At 42.6% G+C, this 20,002-nt stretch overlaps 1 protein-coding gene across 2 annotated transcripts; it reads right to left on the bottom strand.

The window, feature by feature from the left end:
* Positions 1-612: 612 nt before the first annotated feature.
* On the bottom strand, positions 613-15,479 carry itgb6 (integrin, beta 6). Of its 2 annotated transcripts, XM_035408088.1 has the most exons (16): positions 14,273-15,479; positions 12,484-12,565; positions 11,944-12,023; positions 11,503-11,701; positions 10,841-11,087; positions 8,744-8,909; positions 8,454-8,615; positions 8,131-8,226; positions 7,397-7,486; positions 6,117-6,251; positions 3,790-4,207; positions 3,064-3,286; positions 2,591-2,685; positions 1,798-1,914; positions 1,312-1,478; positions 613-1,208 (listed from the first exon to the last, which is right to left on the bottom strand). In XM_035408088.1, exons 2-16 carry the CDS (start codon positions 12,536-12,538, stop codon positions 1,107-1,109), a joined length of 2,352 nt encoding a protein of 783 aa, XP_035263979.1. In that variant the 5' UTR covers positions 12,539-12,565; positions 14,273-15,479; the 3' UTR covers positions 613-1,106. The 2 variants fall into 2 exon arrangements, with proteins under 2 accessions (XP_035263979.1, XP_035263980.1); XM_035408089.1 differs by lacking the exons at positions 12,484-12,565; positions 14,273-15,479 and having other exon boundaries at positions 11,503-11,691; positions 11,944-12,025.
* Positions 15,480-20,002: the final 4,523 nt, after the last annotated feature.

Genomic DNA, 20,002 nt, shown 5'->3' with positions numbered 1-20,002 from the left:
CTAGTAGCCTTCATTTAACCACCATGGAAGAACGACCCCCAATACTTTTTTGTACATATATTTCAGATGTTCAGGCATTGCTGTCTTAATCATGGAATTCCTTCATTTGAGTACTCCTTTGAATTAAAGTACCTTTGATTTTCTTTGCTTTGATGGAGGAGAAGTTTGAATTTATCAATGAGTCTTTGATTTATCAATCTTTGGCTGACTGAAGTATCTCAATCCTTCTATCAGTTGCCAGTTTACAAGCCAGCTCTGATGAAAAGAAATGCACATACTGGATCGCAAAGATAAAGGCCAATTAAGTGTGCATAGACTTGAGTAACCTGAAATTAATTAATTCAAACAGAAAATGGTCTAACAGTAAGACCTCATTTGTCTCATAACATTGCATGACGCTATTAGTGGTACAGTATATTCACTAAGTGTCTCTCTCTGTCTGTCTCTCTCTCACTCTCTCTCTCTCTCACACACACACACAAAATACTCACACATAAAATACATAAACCAGCACACATACAAAACAGAAACAAACATTTCCAGATCACATCTATTATTGCATCAGCAAATGTATGTCATTAAGACAGCAAAACAGCCAATGTAAACTTTATTAGCACAAATAAAAAATTACAGTGTAAAACAGTTCAAGGCTCAGCCTCATAAAAACAAATTATATTTCTAAATATTTTCACTTTCACAATCCTTAAAAACAAACCAAAATTACACATCTTCAGTGTACTGTAACTGTGTCCAAGTAAAACTGTAAACGTACAAAAACAACAGAATAAGAGTAGTCCAGTGTTCAGTTAAATATTATGATCAGTAGTATTTTTTTAACATTTTCAAGCAGCAAAATCTAGAACAATCCACATTGAATAAAAGCATACATATTATCTCATTGCTTTTGAACTGAATTTTCCCTGAAAACACAGTAAGTCTGAAATGAAAATGTTTTCCTGTTGTAAAGTAATGCATTGAGGATATTCACAAAAACACACAGTGCAACCATACAGTACACAAGTCTGCACAGGTTGGGAAAATACGCCCAACTAGTGCACTCAGCTTCTTAATCCAGAATACACATTCACCAAATACAGTGTGGAAGTTCAGTATTTGTCCACTGAAATGTCAACTTTTTGTTTCCCTGTGCTTTTATACGTTACATTTTTAAATGTTGATGTTGAGCTTCTAAAAAGTGGATTCGTGCCCTGTAAAGGAAATAAGAATGATTAAACCATTGTCTTCCTAATTAGCACAATATTCTTCTGTGCCGGCCAATCAGCAGCAACGAAGGGATGTTCCAGTACATACCGATTGCCACTTCACCTTGGCCCTCTCCGCCTCAAATTTAGCGACTTCTTTCCGGTCGTGAAAGGACACCAGCAGCTTCCATATTCCCAGCAGAATGATTCCAATGGTGAGGATGGAGAGGCACACTCCCAGCACTATCATCGGTATGTTTGGCGGCTCCGGACAGTCTGCCAAAATGAGACGCGGTCAAAGTTTTCACATTTCTCTCTGGCCTCACACTATGTCGTACATTAGGGCCTTTCCGTCGCCCCCCATTTCGGAGAGCGCAGACACGCACACGTGCTGCCAGTCGCTGCTTCTTTCCAACAAGCGGTTCGCTGGCTGAGCTGTGCGGCCATTGCGCTGGACCGCGTCAGGCTTTATGACTATACACAGTAATGTCTGACATGAAAGTCAACAATACACAACTGCTCATGTTTTTTAAAAACACCATATTGTAATAGTACGCTAAAGGAACATGATAAACGGGGCGGCGGAGGGGCTCACCGGATAGCTTGAGGTCATAGACGGTGTTTCCATGTGGCCCAGGAGTGATGATAAAAGAGATGAGGCAGTCGTTCTCGCCGTTCAATGTACAGAGGATCGACTGGCTCTCATCGTATTCTAACAAAGAGGTCCGCATGCAAAGAAGAGAGAAATATCAGCGTATTATTTTTCCACCTCTTCTTTCTACTGCATTTATTATTTGCAGGATAAAGAGACAGATACTATCTTTTAGGGATTGTAATTGAGTGGGCTGAGAATTCCATGTGAATGGCAGGCCAGGACCTCAGGCTTTGTGTCTCAGGTTCGTAGCCTCTGGACGTACGGTCCGTCGGCTTCCTCCATCAGATACACCTCTCGGCTTGCATTAGTGTGAATGGACTCATAATAAGTTCTATTTAAAGGATCCGAGATCTGTACTCCGCAGGCCCATAATAGGCCTGTCTGTAAGACAAGGTAAATAATATGTTCCCCTTTGTCAAGCGTCAAGTGAACAAATCTTGGCTGTGTCGTCGAGCGCTGAGTGGGGTCAGAGAGACTCGACAATGGAGGCGTGCCTGCATTCCCTCCGTCCCCTGACCCATGTGACACTCTAACACAGCGCATTGTACGCCAGTCAGACCCATATGCGCCAAAGGAATATCATTAGACTTGAGCCTCAATGCTATAGAGATGTCCTTCCTCACAACACGCACTACACAATAAACACTGTGCAGAAGCAGTCTGCATTTCAGGAACTAGTCATGCCAGACCCATAAATGTTATGCAATCGTGCAGACTGTGGTGAGACTCTGACCTGTGGTCCAGTTGACGTAGGTGTGAATGACGCCGCACTTGTGGTGACACTCCTCGGGAGAGTCCTTTGCTTGGAGGTGACACTCGACACAGCCCCTGATGAGACACAGGCGCTGTCACCTCTCTGAGAGCCTACCTCCACCGTGCCATTATGACTAATGCTCCCGCATGACCGAGCGTAGGCGGAGGAGAGCTGGTGTCACTTCCTGTTATTCTATACACGTCAGAGCATAGACAGGTGGACTGTGTGGTAGTTCCTTTAGGAGAGCACTTTGGAGAAGCGGTTTCTGTCTGTTTGGTGTGGTAAAATTTGTCACACGAGAACTTTTAAGGAACAAGAATATAAAAGGACGCCACACGCACGAGTCACACAGCACTATCCCACAGGAAAAGCTAAAGAAACATGCAGTGCTGAAAATACGCACGTCGTGTGCGCTCTGTGCCGGCAGAGTTCTGAGTTCGGTGACGCCGTACCTGGAGGTGCTGCAGGAATCCCCGCAGGTGGGGCACCTTTCGCAGGTGTCCCCGGAGGCCCCCGGGACCGAGCACACGCATCTCCCGCAGACGCACTTCCCCCTGCCGCTGCACAGCTCGCCGTCCTCGGCGACGCAGGCGTCCGCGCTGCTGCTGCAGTTGCAGTACTCCCCCGTCCAGCCGCTGTGGCACGAGCACTCCCCGCACATGCAGTGCCCGTGGCCTGCGTGCACCAACGCACCAACACACGAGTACACACGCACGCAAACGCACGTAGAAACACGCGCGCGTTTTACACACGCGCAATTGCACACGTGCAGGAATGCAGATGCATGTGCAGAGGTTTGCACACACAAACGCACACGCAGTGAACACGCAGGCACAAACATGCACATACACACGTCCATGCACGCAAGTATGCACACACCGGGGAGAAGACAGCCACAGGGTGGTTAGCGGACATGTTTACACAAACCATACTGTAAGTGGTTGACGTTATAAGCACAACCATCTCTTATAAAGTTTTCATGAATAATCCCTACATTTTGCTAGTTTGTAATATTTTAATAATATCAGTATGCCACAGGAGGTAAAGAAATCATTTCTGTCTGTAAAGTATATTATGTTTAGCCTACAGTAGTGGCATCAACAGTGCGAACTTCATATTAAATCCCCATGTAAGAAGTCTGTCTATAGTTGCCTGGCAACAGGCCTATGCGCACCTACCTCCGCAGAGTTTCCCGTGGAACCTGGGGCAGGAGAAGTCGTTGCACTGGCAGTAGGTCCCGTAGATGCGTCCGAAGCTGGAGGTGTGGCAGACGCACTGGCCGCAGTAGCACTCCCCCTGCCCGCTGCAGATCTCGGCCCCCGGGCGGGCCCTGCAGTCGCTGGCCTGCAGGCTCTCCTCGGTGCACTCGCAGCGCGGGCCCATGTACCCGGCATGGCACACGCACGTCCCGCACTCCAGCGCCCCCCGGCCCTCGCCGCAGTGGCTGCTGTTGGCCGCCCGCCGCCGGTGACAGTCGCAGCGGCACAGGGCCTCCAGCTCTACCTCCAGGGCGTCGTGGAAACCCACGGGCTTGATGGAGAAGTGCCGGGGGCTCCCGAAGCACTCCAAGAGCTCCACTGTCACGTTGAAGGACACCTGTGAGAACGGCAAAGCAATGAAGGTCAGAACTTTTAATGGAGAATGAATGGCAACTGTAAGCCAATGGAAAATGGATGGTGGCTAATGGTACATGGAGAATGAATAGAAGCTAGAGGTCTATGGAGCAGTAATGGCAGCTACAAATCAATAGTGAATTAATGCCAGCTACAGATCCATGGTGAATTAATTCATAACAGCTACAGTCAGCGGCGAGCTACAGGTCAATGAGGGAACAATAAGCTTATAATGCATTTTGTTGTCTATGACATAAACATCTTGGTCTGGATATTTTAGTTATGGTTCTGATCAGACCTGGGTCAGAAAATTATTTGAAATACTTTAATTGGTTAGACACACCAGTACAATTTCTGGATCTACTGGAAATTCTAAAAGAAACATTCATATTCATAAATTTAGAAATTCAGAAGAATATTCTTGGTCTTTTTCACATTGGTAACATTAGTAACCATTTCAGTAGAAATTGTCAAGAATCTGCAAAAATTGTCAAGAATCTGCAGGAATATTTAAATTTTATTTTAACTTTTTTTAAAATAGCTAAGTTGGTTTATTAGTAAGACAACATGTAGCAGATGTTCTTGTTTGAGAGATAGAGATTTGTGCATTCTACACACCTGCAATCAAACATTGTATATATTCCTATTATTAGACTTTGGCCAGTATTTGACAATCTGGACAGGCATAAATAAAAGGAAAACACAGAACAAAAGCGTTTCTGTCTGGGAAACAAACATAACCTCATGTGAAAGGGATAACAAACATACAGAAACTGGTTAGTGTGGTGCCTGTTGTAGTATGCTCTTCCCTAATACATGCTTTCATTAGAAAAGGGGAATAACATACAGTATAGATAGTAACACATTGTATTGTGTTTGCATTGAATTGGCCATATATTAAGCCATCTAATGTACATACAAAAAATAATCAGAATTCTAACACCATGTAATTCCTTTCAAGCTTTACCAGCTGAACCTTACCTCTTGAGTGAAAAGGGAAACACATTGCTACCTTGGAAATGTGAAATATGGACATTAGGTTCTCAGACATGTGAGAACAATGTGAATGTCCTGTGTTTAAACACATTTGCATATAATTCTCAACACCTGAAACCATATCAGTAAACACTTCCCTTCCCAACAAAGGTATTGTAGATTTCACCTGCTGATATTAATTACATTTATCGGAAGATAAATTGCACTTTTATCGAAACCAGCCCACATTTACAAAACATCAGAGGGTGGAATTATTTTGTTTGTTTTACTCAGAATGAAACTAGCAAATGCGTGGGGTCATCTTTCCACTGTTCCTTCAGTTGAGCTACTTCATGAATGAACAAATGATGCACAAATCAAATGTGTTATCTTCCATTGTGCAGCAACAGAAATTTACATATTGATCAGGGTGACCTAGCCCCCCTCCCCAACCTCCCCGCCCCCCCAATTAAAATCCTAACGGCGGGTCAAAAAGCTCTCTAGCTTTTGAATGAGGGGATCTCTACTACAGTACATGCCTACATGAGTAGATCTCTCATATCTACTATGGGGAAAACACTAGGCAGACAAGACTGTGAGTGGTCCAATTCACGCACACGCAAAAGAGCACAGATTTATTTCTGGTCACTGTAGCCATACGCACAGCGGTTGATGCTTAAAGTCCCGAATGACTGCACTGCTTCTGCACCTGAGAAAAGAAGCAGTACTTTGGTGGAGAATGTGCACTTATCTCTCCTTGGTCAATAGAAGATGCTGCAGGAAAGATTCATGCCTCTGAATAAAAACCCGGCCTTCTAAAGTTGGATTTCCTGTGTAGTTATCATTTTGTTCCCATTTGGGAGTTATTATTACATGGGCTAGGCGTGTTCAGGGTGTGTGGAGCTGAGGCACCTCACCGTGTCCCCCACTTTCACATTGGAGCAGCGTTTCTGTCCAGGCTGGGCGGTCCCGTCATTACAGATGGCCGTGAAGCCAATCTGAAGGTCCTCCGTGTCCCCCAAGACCTCCATGTCAATTTCTGACCGCAGCTCCTGAAAATAGATATCAGCGAAATCCATTTGAATTCCGCTCCCTTCTCTTCCTGCTTCTCCGGCAGCCGCACTCTCCAGCTGGGATTCCAGCACCAGTGCTACGTGCTACTGCAAGCGTGGCAAGAATTGCCAACACAGACTGGAAAATAAGGTCTGCAGAGATCTGCTGATTTTCAATCTATTTTTCTGTGTCTTAATTTTGTAATTGAAGACATTAATATGGGTGAAATAGTTACAGAATGAAAGGTGACTCTATAGGCCACAGAAATCTAGGGCTTGAACATGGGGGCTGCTTGCGGCTTTGGTGAAATGTTCAGTTGAATCAAGCAGGAAATACACAAAAGAAACGACTGATCCCTTCGCACCACGTGACTTTAACTAACACTTTCCTTCACTGTGTATGAATGATAATGCACCCCATCTCGAAGCCGTAGGCTAATTTAAATATGGTGACGAGAGGGTCAGAATGCCTGTAGGAAAAGCTTATCAGATGCTATCTTGCCCTCGGCCAACTGCTGTGGGGAGGGACTGAAGGAGTAAATAACAAGAAGAGATCAAACTGCGAGCGAGTCGAGGCCTGTCAATGGCAGGCTGTGAGTCAGACAGGAGAAAAAGGGAGGGAAAGGAGAGACGAGGGGGGGCGGGACAGAGGAGGGAGGAGGGGGGGCGGAGGCAGGAGAAGGGTGTGGAGCCCAGACCCAGAGACCATAAATACACACTCATGTAGACTTACTACGGTGGCCCACAGAGCCTACTTTCTCTGGAAACTTGAATTACTTGTCTTTCTCAATTCTAATGGATCTCACTATTCTACTGAAATGCAGAGTCTGTCTGAAGTTCAGACCAACGCCAGTCTCAACAGAACATACAATAGACTGAGGCAGAAATATATACCTAAACATATACTGTATGGAAACTCATGCTCATGCAGACACACATATATACAAACACATAAACAGAAATGCACATGCATGCATGCACACAAAAACAGGAACACCCATGCACACACATGCATACACACACACACACACACACACAAGCACACACGCACGCACTTACGCACACACACACACGCACGCTCACACACACACACACACACTCAATTAGGCACACATGCACACACAAGGTTAGCAGTACTCTCTTACTTTATAAGCAGTCATGATCAGTTCCAGAATGTTCTGTGAGTCAGATTCAAGAACTCCAACTGTGGCTCCAGGGATGAGATTGGCATAATTCTGCAACAAACAAACAGAAACTGAGGATCAATTCAAACAGAGGAAGCAGATGACAGAGAGGCAGTCCTTCCATGTTTATTTGTATTAGGAAAGATGGGATATCGCACACATTATACCCTTTGTCCTGAAACATACACTCACACACACAGACACAAACACACACATATACACAGACACATACACACATAGACACAGGCACACAGACCCACACAGACCCACACAGACACATACACACACACACCCACACACACAAATGCATACTGTACACACAGACCGACACACACACACACAGCATGGATTGTGCCATTTACCTTTTGACTGCTCATCATACAATATTATAACTTATTAGGCGACAGCAGTGTGTTCAAGCTGTTAAAATGATCACTGTGGTGATGTGGCTCTGCTTGGAACCTCTATGCATTTTACAGAGGAGCATGATCCATTAATATATGTGGAACAAGAGCCGCGAGCAGGGCGGTGCCTGTTCACACATGTCCCTTGGACAATTCACAGAACATCAAGGGAACACAGCACATTACTCTACTGTCTGGTTTTTCTGTCTTTGCCGTGGAAAACTCAACTCGGTTCTGATTGCCACGTGCATGTGTCATGCCTCAAGACGATGAAAGGAAAGGTTTCCTCACCTCATAGATGGTCTTCTTGTCTTTAGTCACAGCGAATATCAGAAGTATGTTATTTTCCACCAGCTTTTCTATGAGCTGGCCAAGAGTTGGGTACTCCTGGGGGTGTACAAATGAAAATCTCTCAACTGGAAAAGCAGTACCAGATTAAACCTAAGTCTAAGAGTCTTGATGTTATTTCTATATGTTATGTTCTCACAAATAGAAAATTGAAATTCCCATTACTTTTTACTTTTATTACACGGCAGCATTGAATGGGGGCTCATGAATAAAGGTTAATGTTATTCATTACACTTCTAGGCTATGATACTTGTGGTGCATATTACCAAGACTGTGGCCTTGGAGTATTCATTGTTGTTGTCCAGGTGGCATTCCCCATCATTGGGGACAACAATGCCAGCCATTTTGCTGTCCATCCCAAAGTGTGAGTCTGCGTCACTGACAAAGACCAGCAGGTGCATGGAGTCATTTCTCCAGCCGATTTTATCCTGGAGGAGGGAGACACAAGCTGCTTTAACTGAAGAAGGACAGGCGCAAACCATTCCCAAGTTTTGGAACATACAAAAAAAATTGTTGCAAGCAATTTGCCAGCATCTTAGTGAAATATGTCACCCACCCCACAGACCGCGGCCTGCATAATCGCATCGAAACCACACTCCAGCAGGTCCTCATTGGCGGACACGCGCTGCTTTCTGATTATTTCGTTGAATTTCTCTGCGCTGCTGGTCAGTGGCAGCACGTGCTTGTATCCAAATGTGGGCAAACAGTAGGAATCAACACTCCTGAGGAAAAAAAAGGGGAGGCTTGGTCAAACTATGCCTGCCCATATAGGGAACGAGTGGCCTCGCTGTTTCAAAATGTCATTAAAAAGCAACAGTGTCCTGTCACCTAATGGTGCTGACAACCTTAACAGGAAAACAATATTAATGTATATCAAAAAATGTTGAGCTGATACAAACACTTTAGGCATGCCAATGATACAGTTAAATGCAAAGGTATTGGGACAATGACACTTTTTTTTTTTTTTGTTTTTTGGCTCCGTACTCCAGAACATTAGAATTGAAATTAAACAATGAAAGTGCAGACTGTCTGCTTTAATTTACATCCATATCCAGTAATCAATGTGGGATTTACAGCCCTTTTTATACATATTCCCAAGTCCCCCCATTTTAGGGGACCAAACATAACAATCTTGGACAAATTAACATCATCTTAAATAAAGTCATTATATTTAGTACTTGGTTGCAAGTCCTTTGCATTCGATGATGGCCTGAACTCTATGACCCACAGACATCACCAGCTGGGCATCTTCTCTGGTGATACTTTGACTAGCCTGTATTGCAGCCATCTTCAGTTCCTGTTTAATCCAATAGCTTTTTGCCTTCAATCTTGTCTTCAGCAAGTGAAACGCATGTTGGGTTGGATTCAGGTTGAGTGACTGACTTGGCCAGTCAAGAAAATTTTGCATTTTGGCCTTAAAAAACCTGGTTGCCTGCTGCAAGGTGAAGTGCTGTCCAATGGGTTTTGAGGAATTTAGTTGGATCGGAGCAGATAAGATGTTTCTGTACACTTCAGAATTTATACTGCTGCTGCCATCAGCAGTCACATCATCAACAAAGACAAGTAAGCCAGTTTCAGTGGCAGTCATATATGCACAGCCATAAACTACCTCCACCATGTTTCACAGATGAACGGGATGCTTTGGATCAAGAGCAGTTCCTTTTTTTCTCTACACTTTCCTCTTTCCATTATGTACTTTGCTGCAGGTTAATTCTCGTCTCATCTGTCCACAATACTTTTCCAAAACTCAACTGTTAATGTACTTTTTAGCAAACCATAACCTGGCCGTTCTGTTTTTCAGGCTGACCAGCTGTTCTCATCTTGTGATTAGCCCATGGGATTAAGCTGGTGTAGTCTTCTCTTTATGGTAGTCTTTAACACATCCGTGCTTACATCTTGGAGAGTGCTCTTGATCTGTTCAACAGTTGAAAGGGGCTTTTCTTCACAATTGAAAATATTCTTCATTCCTCCACAATTGTGATATTCCATGATCTTCCAGGTTGCTTGCCATTGCTGAGCTCACCTGTGCATTCTTAATTCTTAACAATGAACCAAATAGCTCATTTTGACACAATATTTTGCCTATGTCTCTAATCAATTAATACAGATTTTTACATCCCATGATGGTCTGTTTTTACTGCCATTGATACTTCTTTGGTCCTTGCAAATTCAAAATGCAAATTCCACACCTAGAATCAACTAGACCTATTGTTAGCATTCTTGTGCATGAACGAAAGATGCAAATAAACACAAGAAACAACTGAGCAGCCAATTGTCCAATTACCTTTGGTCCCCATAGTCCCTTTTGGGGACTATGTATAAAAAGGGCAAAAATTCCGACATGGTTGGCGCAATATGGATGTAAACAAAAGTAGAAAGCTTTCATTTTAACCTCATATTTTCTGCTCAAATCCAATGTGCTGAATTACAGAGTCAAAAACAGAAATTGTGTCACTGTCCCACTACTTTTGTATTTAACCATAGATATTTGACCTAAATAATGAAACGATTTTATAAATAACACATTGGGCCTTTTTGTAAATACGGACATCTCATGATAAAAGATTGATGATGATGAAGATGATAGCAATCTCAGAAAAATGGCACATGAGCCTGTTTCTGTTTCGCCTGGGTTGTTTTCAGACAGACTGACCTGCAAGGGTTCGCCAGCTGTGCAGGTGTGATTTTAATAAAAGGGAGGACTGGTTTCTCAACAAACGACCCAAAGCCCAGCTGGAATTTACTGGTCAGCTTGGCCATCTCCTTGGACAGAGTGGACCCCAAGTCCTTGATCTTCTCAAGGTCATCAATCATAGATGCAGATAGGTCCATCAGGTAGTAAATGTCCACTGGATAGTCCTTTGTTTGCTGAACATTGATTTTGAATGTGACCTTGCTGCCTGTTAAGAAAAAAAAGACAAGGTTATTTTTTGTAGCTTGTAATCCAGATGTAGTGAAACACAACTGATTACTTTTCGTAAAACTATCTTTCTCTGATATTAGCACATCCTCAACTGGCAAAGAATACCAACGTTAGTCGCAATTTATTAGAATATGCTACACCACACTAGGTGGTTGCAGTGTTCCAGTTAAACCCGGACAGTGAAAAAAGTAGTACTATAGTCTGTCCAAAACTGAGGTGCCACACTCTGTCACAGTTTTGACCCACCACCATCAACTGACAAAATATTAGCAAGAGGATTACGTTGCATAAGCAGGTTCCTCCACGTGAATAACTGTTCATATGGGGACATGCCAAAGCTCCAATTTTATCAGTGAGTAAAATTAGTGTGTAAAAACTGAAGAAAGGCCCACCTGGTCGTAGTTTAAGTGAGATTCTCTGTGGTGACATTTGGGTAAAGTTGTCACTATCATCCCTTTGCCCAACAAGCACATCTTCATGGATAAGTGTGCTGGTGACAGGGAACTCCACAAGTTCCTCTGCACACCCCATATGCATCAATGATTGTGGTGTATTGCATCTTTGACTGACAGAAAAGAAGTCTGTGAAGTTCTGGGAAAGAAACCCAAAATCATATTTTTTTGTGAAATAGGAATGAGAAGCACTGTATTCTGTTTTTCTGCAATTTACCCAAAACTGTATTCTCAATATCAGGAACGAGTGAAATTATGTATAAATAAAGTAGATTATAAAAAAAGATTGTGAAATCCCGAATTATGTTTACATCGTCATAAACAGGCAAACTGAAAATGTCAAAATTAACAAAAAATTTTGACCACCGTAATGTATCATACCTCTTGTGTACACCACGAGCAGAGTGGACCGAGACGTAGGCACTCGTCGCAGGTCATCGCGCTACCAGCGGAACATGCCCCTGAATGTCACAAACCCGCAGTGGTCAGTGTGGTTCGCACTGTCACGAATTGACTGCATACTCACGCGCAACTGACGCACATCAGTTTGTTGCTGTCATTGTTCTATTAGTTTTTGTCGTTCAATCATTTAGAAAATATACCTAGTTCTTCATAAATTAGCAATGCACAGATTAATACTATTAATACTGTTATACATTTAAGATCATATATATATATATATATATATATATATATATATATATATATCCTATCAATCTTTCGAAGACCGTAACAGAAGTACAGTCAATTGCTTTCTGTCGGACAATCATCAGTGATCCAATTTAGGGTTAAACACTATGCACTGCATATTAAACAGGCATGCGCATTATTTGTGGGATACAGACACAGCAAGTTTCAGGAAAAATGTTTTCTTTGACATGCATCTCTTCACAGTGAATTTCTTTTCAGTTGCGTCCTTACCTTCCACATTGCTGGCCTTGTACAGGAGAATAAGGCATAGAAGTACAATCCCCATTAGTCTTCACGGTTGCTTTTGCCTCAACTAAAAAGTAAAAAGTTTCCAGTTCATTTCATTTTGTAGTAGTTGTCCTCCATTATTACAAATATCGGGAAGCTGATCTCCTTGTTTTGAGCAGCTCTGGTAAAAGGACCACAACTCGATCTCACCTGAACAGGACGATAACGGGGTGTGTTGTTTTACGCGTCTTACCTTTTATATTCACTTCCGTACAGGTAAGAACATAAAAGGTGTTTGGAAATGTATGCGAGCAATGAAATCACAGATGGCAGTGGTGCACGTTTGCAGCTGTAACCGCAGGTACGTTAAACTAAATGTAGCTATTAACTGCATGCATTTCAAACGCCGTGCACGTGAGATAAAGTGTAACATTTTAAAATGTACACTTTAGTTTACCTTAAAGGCCTTTCATCTGATTGAACAGATTGTAGGCTACAGGCTAGTGTATTAGTGTACTATGTCTCTCCCACCAGCACTGCTTCTTCTAAAGTTCGCTGTTTTATTTTTGATTAATCTTTTTTGAAAGACATTCATATTTTATAGCCGCAATAGTGCTCATTTTGACGAGAATATTTGTGTATGTTTACGATACTTTGTAAATATCATCATAGGCCTGTTAGACTAGAATAGTTAGGTTGATTCTTTTTTTCTTGTCAATGTATTAAGACGACAGGCAATAGACTATAGTCTTAAATGATGTATAGAAACTGACAAAGATGGATATAAGTCGTAAATGATATTTAAAAAAATAAAAAACCTTCATTGAGTATTACTTTCTCACGCTAAGCTAAATTGACGTTGGCTGCTCAGATTCAAGAAGTCTGCCGTTTTTACAAATCACTTCGTGATTTTTAATAGGCCAGTGACACCGAATCAAATTGCAGTATCGGTTCTTTATAGCGCTTCTCAGTTTTGCTATGGTCACTGTGGCTTTCGTATGGAAAATCCGAAATAAGATGCAAATGAGGAAATGTCAAGCGGTTCTAGATGTGTTGGTGCAATACTAATCTATGTAATAACATGTCGTCGTTTGAAATACGTAGAAATCTAAAGCAGTCACAGCTTCCAATATGTTGAAAGGACTATTGCAACTCCAGGACTATTCATTATTCATATTTAATTGGCACCACTGAAGAGTCTTTCAGACAAAGAGGAGCCGGCCACAATTTTATAATAATGACTTATGCCTTCTCATTGTTTTTGAACCTTTATGTTGCAGAAGAAACATTATTATTCAGAAGTTGTAATTAACCCTAAATGTCTACTCAAATTTCCCCAACACACTCGGTGCTGCTTTGTCAATTTTGACAATTTTTGGGAGGCTTTCTAGAAATATAAAGTAGTGTGTATTCTTAAAATAATAATAATAATAATAATAATAATAATACTAGATAGGCTACAGCGTAGCATCACTTCCCTGCACTACCTCTATATGCATTAAACTGATCACAGAGAACAGCTCTATTTTCATTTTGACACCCCCCTTGAGAGTGTAAGAGGACCATTGTAAACAGAACATGTAATCTGGTGTTGGATCACCTTGTATATCATTATAAGGCATTCATAAATATGCCTAGATGAGGTTTCTTGCTACTTTAAACTACCATTTTCACATAAAGCCCTAAATGAAAGCATTCCGTAAAACTGATATTGCAAGTTCGTACCCATAAAGGCATTATTATGCTTATCATATGAAGACCTTATGAGGGAACACTTAATGCAAAATCTTACCCTTTTATAAAGTGCAGCACAGACATAGCTGTGCTGTACATTTGCTACGGTCAAGAAGGCTGCACTCATGCCATCTTGGAACACCAGTCTTATCTGGGCCAAAATAGTGATTTTGTCAGTTTCACACTGAGCAGGTATTAAAGCCCATTTCCATGTATGGGATTCACCAGAGGAAGAATCAACATATTCATGCCAGGTTTCAGCATCAGCAGTTGATGTGAGGAGCTTGATCTTGAGCTTTGAATCAGTTAGACACGTTAAGTCTCATACAAAGGATCCCAGTATGTTTCAGGATTACCAGTTATGCATGTTCAGGGACTGCAAAACAATCAATATCCCTATGAATTAACAGACTGTTGGGCTGTCTAACAAGGGTTCTTTCCACCTTAGCGAGAAGCAAGAGAGAAAAGAAGGGAGAGAGCAAAAGAGAGAGGGGTAGAGGACAGACAATGAAATAGATGATAGAGGGAGAGAAAGAGTGGAGAGAGGGAGCGAGGGAGAATGGGATATTGTACCTGCGGGGATCACAGGCAGGCAGAGAGTCTGTAGAAAGAGCTTTGTTCCCCGAGTCTGGTACAGGACAGCTTTTTAAATAATGGTGCCCCTGTTCCAGGGCAGTGCCAGCCTGTTTGCATGCAGACATTGTGGCTTTGAGGGGGAAGAGTCTTGCAATGAAGACACTGTTTACATTTAGGAGTAATTGTGATGTGGTTACCTCGAGGATATGGGTATCAGCTAACAATGGCATGTATTTCAAATACTCTAGTTAGCTGAAACCAAACAAATTAATCTGAACAGATTGCAAGATTAACCTAGACAGTACTGGTAGTAAACAAAAAAGTGTAAACAACTGTGTTCCAAAAGTGAAGGGTTCTGGTGGTTTTGTAATAGTTTGGGGTGCGTTTTCTTTGCATTGTCTGGGACAAGGTTGATGTGAATTGTTGCTTAATTATACTGAGTGATCATCTTCACCGCAAGCGAAATAATTTATTTGATGCAGAGATGTGTGGTTTGAAGAGCATGACACTGACATTAGTGTTATCTACCTATACAGCCTTCTCATTCTGCAGATCGGGGGGCACAGTGGTGCAGCTGGTAGCACTGTTAGCTCACAGGGTTGTCCTCTCTGTACTCCAGTTTCCTCCCACAGTCTAATGACATGCAGGTTAGGTTAATAGGAGAGTCTAAATTTCCCCTAGGTATGAGTGCGTGAGTGTGTGCCCTGCAATGGACCAGTGACCTGTCCAGGGTATATTCCTGCCTCTCGTCCAATGCATGCTGGGATAGGCTCCAGCACCCGCTGCGACCCTGACCAGGATAAGCGGGTTAGATAAAGGATGGATGGATTCTCCAGATCTGAATGCAGATAAATGTTTGTGGGGCTATTATGGAACAATGCCACAACAGCCTTTTTACTTCCATCAGGGAAGATTTGATTGGCTTGTGTCAAGCTAATAAAACCTGGTGGTGCCATATTCCTCCTGTAAAATTCCAGACGCTAGTCTCCATACCATGTCACATACATTGTACTGTGGACTATGTACTGGCTATACATAGTAGCCCGTTATAAGTGACATTATAATAAGTGACATTATATTGGTATGTCTATAGTATACTAAGTATAGTACAATCCACGGGAAAGTGAGCAAAGAATATGTAGGTTTTATGGGTAACAAACTTTTCTTTAGTACATTTTGACCAATGTACAGTGTGTTGTATAAGAATACAAGACCATGAAAATGCATGATGACAAAAATAGGCCATGCAGCCTATCTCAGGTAAGCATTTTGACCTGACCCAAATGTCATCCATTTTTGGTAAAGAGGCTGGGTAAAGAGTATGGGTGAAGAGATTAAGTTATACAAATGTAAAAATACATCTATATATACACCAGAATAAATGTAGATTCTGCTGTGGTGTATTTTAGCCAATTTCTACTACAGAAAAGGCGGGGAGCGTTTCAACTTATTATTAGTTATTATAACTAAGGAAAGAAATGTTATTACAATGAACTATATTGTGTGAAGACCATAGTTTGCACTGTCTGTGCAGTAAATTAAATAACATCATCGATGACAGTGTTAACAACTATGACCGATAATGCTAAATGTTTTGATAATCTGTCTCAGGACATTGTCTAAGAACACATATGTAGACTATGCATTTCAAATCTCTCAGTTCCAGTGAACATCTTGGTAATCCTGACAGGAATCATTACTAGAAAGGTACAGAAAGACAGCACATTTGTTTGCTACATAATATGGTGGCATAATAGACAGGGATAGTTTGTAAAGGATTTGTTGACTGTTCTGTTCTGATCACAATCATGAGTCAGTTCGTCTGAATGTCTACTGAGCAAAGGAATATAAGTTAATATTTAACATGACGGACAAATAAGTTTTGTGCAGAGCACAGTCTTCATATTTCAAGGAGTGGCAGTCTTTTAATGATTAACACCAAGAGAGAAAAGTATCTGTATCTGACTAGAACAGTCAAATACTGACAGAAAAATGTATGTCATGTAGCTACCTTCATAACAGGTCCAGGAATAAGACACAAGCATAACTGAGACTCACCCTTGGTGTTTTCTGTGTACACATTTCCACCATAGTATCTTCTCTACTGATTCCATTCTTATCTCTCGATTTAGGCCACAGTATACACAGTAACGAAAGTCATTTCAGAATGTCCCTGGCAGAATCAGTCAACAGTTCTACTAGTCTAAATTTGGTCGACTTTTTGTAAGAATAAAGATGTATAAGGGAAGAATATCAGATCATATACACATTGATTCTATGTTCCATGATGTTTATAAACCTTTTACAGACCTGGATTGGTCAATTTTGTATAAAAAAATAAAGCTTGCTGAAATTACATTCAAATACTGGCCTTTTCCCCAGAACACCTCACATGGAACACTTCAAATGAATTTGGCCAAATTTCATACGCTTGTTAAATGATATCTGTAAGCTAAACCAGTATTTTATTAATACGGGAGTGGATCCCTGATATGACACATTAATTAAACAGCAATGGTTCAACATTGAACTGCTGTACCTGGACTCATAAGAAAAGCCCAATATGACACAGAACTTCTAGTCTTTGTAATCTACCTGCTGGAAAAGATGAGAATTGCATTCTTATGAAAACACCATCTTATTTATATCAGCTAATCCTGCTTTGCTCCGGTCTTGGTTAACCACAAATCCCTAATGGCAAATCTGTATGTCGCACTAAAAACATGAAAGCACTATCTAATAAAGCAACATCTCAGCTGTAAAATGATATGCATGATGTTACAAGAGGTAGGGTCCCTGATTCTAAAAGTGCAAAGTGTTCATTGTTTAACTTTTCCCTCTGTCGGTTCATTTGGATGCATGCTAATGCTACATAGGTGACATGAGAGAGGGAAAGGGTCTGTGAATAGATATCGTGCTGTGATGGATTATCTGTTAACAGTGAAAAGTATCAAGCAAAGCAGCCTCCTTGACAAAGTACTTCTTGTGCCATTGTATCACTAAGGCCGCATTCCTTTGGCATGCACATGGTAACAAAAATGTATGCTTACCTAATGAAGCAAAGTAAAAGAGAAGGAGAGAGAAACTGATGGAGAAAGAACGAGACAGGAGCGGGGCAGAGACAGCAGAAAAGGGGTGAGAGAGTGGAGGGAGGGAGAGAGAGACAGAGTGTAGGAGAGAGAGACGGAGAGAGAGAGAGAGTAGGGAGAGAGGGAGAGAGAGAGAGACGGAGAGGGTGAATGGTGTGTGAAAGAGGCCTGTGGAGAACAGGGCTGGCAGACGCAGGTGGCGGATCTCAGACAGCTGCGGCACAGATCTCCTTCCCCGTCTCCTCCTCGCGGCTTCCTGTCAGGCAACGCCGCACCCCTTTATGTCCCGGGGAGCCCCATCTGCCGCTCGGGGACCTGCCTCCCGCCCGGCTCGCACACCCCCCCCCCCCCCCTCCCTGGACCCTGGCACACGCTCGCTACCGCGATAACCGGGACCGCCGAGGCTCCTGCTCCCGCTCCCACCGCTCGAACGCGCGGCTCTCTCTCACAGCGGCCGGGGGCCCCACGGGCCTGAGTCCAGCCCGGCTGGTACACCCTCCTCCTGGGGAAATGCACCCACTGACGCACCCACTGACCGGGAACGGTGCGCGCTGTCCTCCCCTATGAGCCGCCACTGTCAGCAGCGTGACCAGCGCGAACCCAGTCTCCTTCAAACCCGCAGAGCGTGCCCTTCTGCGACCTGACGAGCCAATCAAATCCAGGGGCTCAAAGCGGAAATTCCCTGCCAACAGGATCACACACGAATACATACACACACACACACACACACAGACACACACACCCATAAACACATCTACGCACACACACACACTAACACAAATACACACACACACACACACCCATAAACACATCTACGCGCACACACACACGCATACACTGCCTGGCCACCTTCACCGACATGCGAGTAGTGTGCGAAAGCTCATTTGAAACCAAACTAATTTCATTCGGAGAAAGCAAACCAAGTTTCACATTCACAACCCGCGAATCCCAAAAGGTAGCATGTTGTTGGACAGAACTCACCTCCAGAGGGCTTCTCTGATACCATGCTGTCCCAGCTGAAGTGTCCAGGTCTGGCTTCGGGGTGGGGGGAAACGGGGAGAAGCATGGGACTCCGCTGCGGCCCTTCAACAAAGTAACTGTAAACCAAAAGTAGCGGACTGCCTTACAGAGTATGACACACTTTCTCTCCCCCTGCGCATGGTGGAGGGCAGAGGGAGGCTTACTCCGGCCCTGAATGATCGCAGCAACTGCTGGACTGATGCATAGGAATACCATCCGTTCATTAGCGGGGGATTTTAGGATAAATTTAGATTGACGGGCCGAGTGTGTAAGTGTTCGCAGATGACACACGGAAAAGTTATGCCCGAAGCAGCTTTTTTTTCTCCCGCCCTCTCTCTATGGGAGCAAGAAGCGAAACTAACTCGGACAAAAATGCCTGTGTGCACATTTGTACTGTTTTGTGGGCTGCCGGTGGGCAAAATGACCAAATCAGGACATTTGTTTTCGGTTCAGTGAAGGGCCCACAGACACTCATGACATTGGGAGCTGTGTTTCCTTCTCCTTAACAGAATGACTGGAATGTGAAAGAGATGCAATCTGGGCACAGCACTACCTGAGATAATTAAGACTGGCATGTTCACCGGATGTGCTCATAAGACTAATAAACCTGATGTGATAGTTATATGGGCATAACAGTAGTCTGAGTGCGGCCACACGTGGTTTGACGGAGTTCTTGTGTCTTTTATCAAAGTTGTCTGAGAGACATGGAGAATAAAGAACACTCACAGCCTTTCTCTAAAAATTGATCAATAGTTTGCTGTAATTTTATTGGAGACAAATATGGAGTTGAAAACTGGACTATACTAATGAATAAATGACCCACAAATATATAGATGATGCAAGATTTGATAATTTTTTTTAAATTACATATTAAAATACAAGTTACTCCTTTATTTTGTTGATTTGCTCATACTTTTGCTTAGAAGAGGGCTAATTGCTACTTCAAAACACTTAATTTTTTAAAATTTATGTCAAGTGCCTTACAAAAAGAACCCAATGGAGTAGATTTTAGACCAATGATCTTCTAAATGCTGCTTTGTAAATATTCGATGTCCAACCAAATGCTTTCCCCGGGTTTTGTCTCACAGAGCCTCCCCATGCAT

The sequence above is a fragment of the Anguilla anguilla genome, chromosome 3 (assembly GCF_013347855.1).
Source record: "Anguilla anguilla isolate fAngAng1 chromosome 3, fAngAng1.pri, whole genome shotgun sequence".
NCBI classification, from domain to species: Eukaryota; Metazoa; Chordata; class Actinopteri; order Anguilliformes; family Anguillidae; genus Anguilla; species Anguilla anguilla.
The sequence above is the reverse complement of the archived record's forward strand: the minus strand, read 5'-3'. Positions and strand labels throughout refer to the sequence as shown.